Raw genomic sequence first — 9150 nt, 5'->3', positions numbered from 1 at the left:
CGGAAGACTGTCCAAATCGGAAAGTTACGTTATATGGGTTATGGGGTGTGTGAGCGTTACGGTATAGGTGTAATGTTGTAATGACATATTATATTTAGGGTTTACTTATAGGGTTATAAATAGACATGTTAGTAAACCCCAGGAGTACTCTCTGAATTCTGTAACTCTTTTCTGAATATTGAAAGGAATTTACCGCTCTGCTCCCGAGGACGTAGACATCTTTGCCGAACCTCGTTAAATCTCTGTGTTCTTCTAGATTTGTGTCGTTCTTGTTTTTCTTCGTCCTAATTTCTCAACAAGTGGTATCAGAAACAAGCTCTAAGGCAAAGGAGAAATCTTGGCACAAGGAAAAGAACAGTTTCGACAGTAGTTTGGATTCTGCACAGAGGAGTTTGGCGGATTAAGGAAGAGTTTGCAATCGGCGACCTCCGCGTGCAATCAGGAGTTTGTAGAGGAGCACACAAAATTTTTCAAAGGCTTCTTCCGCGTGCGACGCCAGAGGGGTTCGCGACAGAAATCAACGGAGGTTTCAATCTTGCGTCGCGGGTTGTTCGCAGAAGGGTTTGTGGCAGACCAGGTCGCGGTTTGTGGCAGACCAGTTCGCGAGCCGTCGGAGTTCCCAGAGGAGTGATTCAGAATCGCTTTCGGCAGAGCAGGCTTCATTCGTGCGAGGGGAGGTTCGCGACCAGGCAACGACGTCGGCGAAAGGGATTCGGCCTGGGCGAGGTGCTCGCGGTGCTTGTCGTGGGAAGCAGTCGGGCGGACAGAGGCTGGAATCTGTGGATCGAGAAAGGAAAGATTTCCAAAGATTTGCTTCTGGATCGAGAAAGAAAATGTCCTTTGCTGGAGGCAGAGAGGAAATTATTTGCTTTGCTGGAAGAATTGGAAGGAAGGAATCTAAGGAATATTTAAGGTGGATGAATATTCCTTTGGAGAAGGAAATTGGAAGTTCTGATTTTATTCATTTGCGGTAAAAATGAAAGTTTTTGAAGTTCAATTAATTAAAGGAAATATTTTTAATTAATAGGGACTTAATTAAAGAAGTTTAATTAAGGAAATATTTCAATCTTTTCTTTTCTAAAAAAAATCAGTTGTTTTTTTTAACTTAATTAAGGAAACTTAATTAAAGAATTTTTTTTTCAATCATTCTTCTTTTTGAAAAGATTTTGAGCAACGATTTGCAGAGGATGTTTTGGAAATATTCTGTGCAAGGAATTTTTTCAAAATTTAGCAGAGGAATTTGCAGAAGTTTTTATTGCAGGATCAATTTCAAATGATATTTTTTGGTGCAAAGTTCGAGGTGGCAAAGTTTGATGGAACCGAAAACTTTGGGTTGTGGCAAACAAGGGTAAAAGATCTGTTAGCGCAACAGAGAATTCTGAAGGCATTGCGGGCAACGAAACCAGATGCCATGAAGGATGAAGATTGGGAAGAATTACAACAACGAGCTGCAGCTACTATACGTCTATGTCTGGCAGACGAGGTTATATATCATGTGATAAATCTAAAATCTCCATGGGAGATATAAAAGAAATTAGAAACTCATTTTATGGATAAATCTTTGATGAATAAGTTGTATCTGAAGCAAAAGTTGTATGGGCTGAAGATACAAGAAAGTTTTGATATGATGCAACATGTTAATAGCTTCAATCAAATAATCACAGACATGTCACGACTTAATGTAAATATTGAGGATGAAGATCGAGCGATGATTTTGTTGTATTCATTGTCTTCTTCCTATGAACATTTAGTAATTATTTTTACATATGAGAAAAAAATATCAAAGTTGATGAGATTACTGCAACATTATTGACTCACAACCATCGGAAGCAGAATGCAGGGGAAAGCTCTCATGACGACAGTTTATATGCTAAGAGTAAGCAGGATCGTGGAAGAAAGAAAGAGAAAGAGGGTTCTAAAAGGCGAAATTCCAGATCCAAGTTCAAAGGCAAAAAAAACAATGCTACAATTGCAAGGAGTCAAGCCATATGAAAAGAGATTGTCCAAAGCTGAAGAAGCAGACTGGAGAGAAATGTAACAATTTATCAAAGTCTGTAAATGTGGTGTAGAGTGACAATTCAGGTTGCAGTGATAGCGATATGCTCTCAGTTTTGTCAACTCAGTTCACAGATGCATAAATTCTTGATTCAGGATGCTCTTATCACATAACACCTAACAAAGAGTGGTTTACTTCATACATATCAACTAATTCTGGCTCAATTTATCTAAGTGATGATATATGCTGCAAAATTGTTGGTATTGGAAAAGTAAGTATTAAGATGTATGATGACATAGTTAGAACATTATGTGATGTTAAGCATATTCCAGATCTGAAGAAGAATTTGATTTCCTTCGACACTTTAAACAGAAATTGTTTTATTCCTTAGGCAGATGAGGATATGGAAACCATCAGAATTGTTAAGATTGCACTAACAGTGATGAAAGGAAAGTTAACTGCAAGCAATTTCTACAAACTGTTGGGGAGTACAGTTTTAGGTGAAGTTCATTCTGTGGAGATAGATGATGATAATACAAAGTTATGGCATATGCGCCTGGGTCATCTCAGTGAACGTGAGATGGTGGAATTGCATAGAAGAAACATGTTGCATGGTGTTAAAAGCTGCAAGCTCGATCTTTGTAAGTTCTGTGTTTTTGGAAAACAAGTTAGAGTCAGTTTTATGACTGGAAAACACAAAACTGAAGAGATTCTTGATTATGTGCATTCTGATGTATGGGGCCCTACCAGAGAATCGTCATTGATAAGATCTCAGTATTTTGTTATTTCGTTACCTTTATTGATGATTTCTCTAGGAAAAAATGATTTCTCCAGAAAAATTTGGGTGTATTTTTTGAAGCAGAAATTTGAAGTCTTTTCTAAATTCAAGCTGTAGAAAGCTGAGGTGGAGAACTAAAATCACAGAAAGATCAAATATTTGAGGTCTGATAATGACATAGAGTACACAGATTCAAAGTATCAGAAGTTCTGTGAGGAGTATGAGATTCAGAGACAAATGAGATTCAGAGGCATTTTTCAGTGCGCAAGACACCACAGTAGAATGGTGTGGCAGAAAAGATGAACAAGTCCTTAACTGAAAGGGCAAGATGTTTGAGACTGAATACAAGACTTCCTAAGAATTTCTGGGCAGAGACTGTGAATATGACATGTTATCTCATCAATAGATTATCTCGGGCATCGCTGGGTGGCAAAGTCGCAAAAGACGTATGGACATGTAATCCAGTTAATTTTGATCATTTATAAATTTTTGGTTGTCTGCTTATGGGCATGTACCTGGAGATGAAAGATCAAAAATTGATGTAAAATCCAAGAAGTGCGTCTTTCTGGGCTACAAGAAAGGTGTGAAAGGATACAAGTTTTGGGATACGATTGCAAAGAAGATGATAATCAACAGAGATGCAGTTTTTGATGAAAAGTCTATGTTACAGCAGAAACAAGACAAGGTGCAAGGGAACAATTCCAGTTCAGATGCAGTGCAGATGGATTTAAAACAACATCCAAAAAAAATTGAGAGAGTTCAAGGTTCAAATCCAAAACCTAGTGATTTCATTCCCGATGATCTGCAAAATTATAATCTAGCCAGAGACAAATAGAGACGCGCTAATATAAGGCCGCCTAGCAGATTGGGTTATGAAGACTTGGTCCCTTGTGCACTTCTCATCAACAGTGATGATCCAACCTCTTTTCAAGGAGCCATCACTAGCCAGAAGAAAGAGAAATGGATGAGTGCAATTATTGAGGAGATGGAGTCTTTGCAGAAAAATCGCACATAGGAGCTAGTTCAACTTCCTGAGGGAAAGAAGACTACTGGGTGCAAATGGGTATACAGAATGAAACCAAAAATGGGTATACAAAAGGAAACCACTAGTATCAGAAAAATAAGGGAAAAAGTTGAAGACTCAACTGGTAGCAAAGGGATTTTCACAGCAAAAAAGGATAGATTATGATAAATTTTTTTCTCATGTGGTCTGACATACTTCAATCAGGGTAGTGATTGCATTAGTAGTCATTTGGGATTTACATTTGGAGTAGATGAATGTTAAAACTTCTTTCTTGCATTGTAATCTGGAAGAGCAGATTTACATGGAGCAACTAGAAGAGTTCACTCAACCTAGACATGAGCATCTGATTTACAGGTTAAAGAAATCGTTGTATGCGTTGAAACAGCCTCCAAGATAATGACACAAGTGGTTTGACTTCTACATCATTCAGATTGACTACAAGAGATGTGAGTATGATTGTTGTATTTATGTGAAGAGTCTTGATGATGGTTAAATTATTTTTCTGTTACTGTATGTTGATGATATACTGATTGCTGCAAAGAATCAGAATGATGTCCGTGGTTTAAAAGTTTTATTGAGTCGGGAATTTGACATGAAAGACTTGGGTCCTATGAAGAAGATTCTTGAAATGGAGATTCATCGAGACAGAGACTTGAGATGATTATGTTTATCTCAACGAGACTATGTTGAGAAAGTGTTGGACAGGTTTGAGATGAGCAAAACAAAGCATGTAAGCACTCCTTTGGCAAATCATTTTAAGCTTTCTTCAGAATAGTGTTCTAAGATAGACACAAAAAATTGAAGACATAACAAAGGTTTCATATGTCAGTGTAGTTGGTTGCTTGATGTATGCGATGGTTTGTACTTGTCCTAATTTGGCTTATGCTGTTAGTAAAGTCTGCAAATACATGGCTAAACCTAGAAAGCGACATTGTGAAGCAGTCAAGTGCATTTTCCAGTATCTAAAGGGTACTGCAGGACATGGAATTATTTTTTGCAGTCAGCAGGACATGGAATTATTTTTTGGGGTACGTTGATTCAAACTATGCAGGTGATTTGGATGACAGAAGGTCTACAACTAGGTATGTGTTTACTCTTGGTGGAGGGCCTATATGTTGGAAATCAATAATTCAGTCTATTGTGGCATTATCTACAACTGAAGCTGAGTACAAGATAGTAGCTGAAGCTGCTAAAGAAGCCTTATGACTTGCTGGGCTAGTAAAGGAACTGAGTATTGAGTAATGTGGAGTTCAGTTACATTATGACAGTCAGAGTGCTATTTATCTGGCTAAAAACCAGGTGTACCATGCAAGAGCTAAGCACATTGATGTCAGGTATCACAAGATCATATAATTGATTGCTTCTGGTGAGATACTATTGCAAAAGATTCATACTAATAAAAATATAGCTGATATGTTGACCAAGCCAGTTACTATCAACAACTTCATGCATTGCTTGGACTTTTTGAATGTTTGCAGTTGCTAGAGAAGCATGGTGGCCCAACCCACATTGGTGCAGGTGTAACTCCCAGATATCTTTCTTGTTTAAGGAGCTGGATATTCACCAAGATGAATATTTGTTATGGTATGACTCATAGGGACAGACGCTAGAACGAAGCGGAGCGGAGCAAAAGAATCTGTCCAAATTGGGAAGTTGCGTTATGTGGGTTGATTAGGAAGTTACGTTATGTGGGTTGGGGGTGAGGGGGCAACGCCCCGCAGTACAGTACAAGAGCAATGTTGTAATTACATATTGTACTCAGGGTTTACTCCTAGGGTTATAAATAGGCATGTTAGTAACCCCAGGAGTACTCTTTGAATTCTGTAACCCTTTTTTGCATATTGAAAGGAATTCACCGCTCTGCTCCCGAGGACGTAGGCATCTCTATGTTCTTTTATCTCTGTGTTCTTCTGGATTTGTGTCGTTCTTGTTTTTCTTCGCCCTAATTTCTCAACAAAAGCATAATTCATCATTTCTTTTAAACGATTGGCATAACTTTATCAGATTTTGATCATTTGTATTATAGTTTTTTTAGGCAGGCAAAAACCATTGAAATTACCTTCACATTTGAGCAGAGATGTTTTAAACTGATGAAAAAGGTGCTAGTTTTATAAATAACAAAGTTTAAGGTGCTATGCATGTGAATTTTTCCTTCAATATATAAATATTTTCAGACCTGAAAAAACTATAACTCAGCATACACCTCAATACAAAACCAAACAACCTGAATCAAAATATTTTAAAACATATATCTTACTATTTAACATACCAAAATATTACAACCTATTATATCATCATAAAGCATAGACAACAACAATCACATAGACAGCAAACTATAATCACACGCACACTCACATACCACTTATAATACTAGCACGCATTAGTTAACACACCACAAACTTCACCAAGTCTACACACAAGTGTTCTTGACTAACATGCATAACTAATCTCGATCAGTGGCTGTGACTCCCGGGAAGCTTCTCCTTAATCTTCTCCATCACCCCCTTCTTCTCCTGCGTCTGTCCCTCGCCAACCACTCCATGACCATAAGGCTGCTGCAGGTTGTGATCATCCTTGTGACCACCAGGCAACTTTTCCTTAATTTTATCCTTCACACCCCTCGTTTTCTTCCTCCTTCCACCCAACCTATTGTCCTCTAAAGAGCTCAACGAACTCGAGCTTCCCGACCGCCTCAACACCTCAGGCGTCGCTCTGGCTGCATGGTGTGGCTGGGCTCCGACGTCGAGCCATCGGTGTTGTGATAAATATAGTCGGTGGATCTCCCCTGACTGCCTAATGGATCCATTTTAGTCTTACTAGTGTTATGTAATTCCTTGGGCTTAATTTTGTGTGTTGAGGAGAGCGAGATGGAGAAATGTTTTAAAGGAGGGAGGAGGCGGTGGAAGGGGGACACGTAGAAGCTTATTGTGTGGTGTGGATGAGGAGATCAGATAGCATGGATGGATGAGATGAGTTTGTTTTTTAACTGTATAAATTGTTTTTGGCTGACAACAAGATAAAGAAAGGACTTGTGAAAGGGCGGCGCATGTGGAATTGGAGGAAGGTGATTGTTGCGGTGGAAGGTTCCCCTGCTGATGTAAGCTTGCATGTGGAATTGCCGACATGTGAGTGTTGACAAGAAATGCAATTTTTATTTACTTCTATATCTAATATTAAAAGTTTGATATTTATATTAATAACACTTTGTGTACATCAAAATTGTTTGAAAGAAATTTAACGGTCCAAGAGATGAAAGTAATAAAGCAAAGTGTTATTGATTAACTTATCTCAAGTCACCTGTGCGAATTTATCTCTCTTCATGGGCACTAAAGCAGCCTATTCCATCATCCCCCTCTTCTCCTGTGTCTGTCCCTCGCCAACCACTCCATGACCATAAGGCTGTTGCAGGTTGTGATCATCCTTGTGACCTCCAGGAAACTTTCCTTAATTTTATCCTTCACACCCCTCGTTTTCTTCCTCCTTCCACCCAACCTATTGTCCTCTAAAGAGCTCAACGAACTCGAGCTTCCCGACCGCCTCAACACCTCAGGCGTCGCTCTGGCTGCATGGTGTGGCTGGGCTCCGACGTCGTGCTCGCCGTAGCCATCGGTGTGGTGATCAATATTGTCGGTGGATCTCGCCTGGCTGCCTAATGATCCCCTGACTGCCTAATGGATCCATTTTAGTCTTACTAGTGTTATGTAATTCCTTGGGCTTACTTTTGTGTGTTGAGGAGAGGGAGATGGAGAAGGGTTTTATAGGAGGGAGGAGGCGGTGGAAGGGGGACACGTAGAAGCTTATTGTGTGGTGTGGATGAGTTGATCAGATAGCATGGATGGATGAGATGAGTTTGTTTTTTTACTGTATAGATTGTTTGAAAGAAATTTAACAGTCCAAAGATGAAAGTAATAAAGCAAAATGTTATGGACTAACTTATCTCAAGTCACCTATGTGAATTTATTTCTCTTCATGGGCACTAAAGCAGCCTAGCCCTCTCAACGCTTGGACTTGTTAGCACAAAACACCCTTGAAAGAGAATAAAGAGAAGTATTGGAAAAAAAAATATTTCTCTAAGAAAGAATAATTACAACACATAAATGCTTGGGAACATTGGATGGTTTGTAGATGTCTTTAAATGATGAGAAGGATTCCTATTTATAGTCCCCTTGAGTCCAAAAGAGTATGCTAGAATTAAGTAGAATAGTTTAGTTTCTAGATGGTTCTACACCATGCTCTTATATACATACATAAACCTAGATCTTTCTAGGTTATTTTTGAGTTATTCTTAGAGCTTTTCCTTCTAACATTCTCTAGAATGCGATGGAGTCTTTTAGAGTTGCTTGAATTGCTCTCATCCATCGGGTCTTTTCTAGAATCATCCATTTCATGATTTTTTTTCCAATTTCTTAAAGATGGTGCAGCGTGACACTCTCCTCCACTTAAGTTGGGCTTCCACTTAGTATTGTTAGTATTTTCTTTTTTCATGTGTCTTAATGTCTCATTTTATGATCTGCCCAATTTGTAGTTCTTCTTGTAGACTGACATTCGAACCAACTCTATTTGCTTGCACACAGACTTAAAAAAATTGGTTTTTTCTTGGTTGAACTGGGGAGGGGTGCTATACATGAAGACTTCATGGTTGGAAACTCAGTCCATGGCTCCAGCCTAATCTAGTGATCTTTCTTCCTTCTTGGTGGAAGTTCATTTGGTTAAACATCTTTAAATTCTTCAAGTACTACCAACGCTTCCGTTGGTATGCTTTCTTGGAGCTTCGATCCTTCATTAGAGTCTTGAAGAACAACCTAGTTTCTCTACTCACCATGTGGAATGCCCTTCTTGAATTAGATGATCGATAAGATTTTGACGTCTTGTTTTTTATTCATTATTGTTTGTACTAAGCAAGCTTGATTTTTTTCCATGATGCATATGTTATTGGCGAAGGGCATTGAAAATGCTCTTGCTTGATCTAAGAAGCTTATCCCTAGAACAACTTTAAAATTTTCCATCGGAATGACAAAGAATTCTAAATTACCTGGCTATGCTCCTATATTAGTTTTTACTTCTTTGGTTATTCCATGGATTGGTCTTACTGTTGAATTGACTACATTAATGGAACCTCCTCCTTCAGTCATCCATAAACCCAACCATTTTGTTTCTTCGATGGAGATGAAGTTGTAAGAAACACCCGTGTCTCGTCTTACCACATCCACAAAAAATAACCCCTTTGTTTGGGTATTGTTTGAATTTGCATCCTATTAAACAGGTGTATAGACCCTACTTGCGCCGTCATATCACCACATTCTTCCTCCTGATGGCTTGCACGAAGAGAGTTTAGAGCCTTCAAATATATAT

At 38.7% G+C, this 9150-nt stretch overlaps 1 protein-coding gene across 1 annotated transcript in view; it reads right to left on the bottom strand.

Annotated features, from left to right (window-relative positions):
- Positions 1-6251: 6251 nt before the first annotated feature.
- The window catches only part of LOC110019102 (dehydrin Rab16D-like), a 5911-nt gene continuing 3012 nt past the window's right edge, over positions 6252-9150 (bottom strand). The window contains exons 2-3 of the mRNA XM_020716671.1: positions 7180-7466; positions 6252-6591 (exon numbers count right to left, since the gene is read on the bottom strand). Coding sequence (XP_020572330.1) covers positions 6252-6591; positions 7180-7466 — 627 coding nt within the window. The remainder of the gene's footprint in view (positions 6592-7179; positions 7467-9150) is intronic.

Source organism: Phalaenopsis equestris, unplaced genomic scaffold (genome assembly GCF_001263595.1).
Source record: "Phalaenopsis equestris unplaced genomic scaffold, ASM126359v1 Scaffold000047, whole genome shotgun sequence".
NCBI lineage: Eukaryota > Viridiplantae > Streptophyta > Magnoliopsida > Asparagales > Orchidaceae > Phalaenopsis > Phalaenopsis equestris.
The sequence above is the reverse complement of the archived record's forward strand: the minus strand, read 5'-3'. Positions and strand labels throughout refer to the sequence as shown.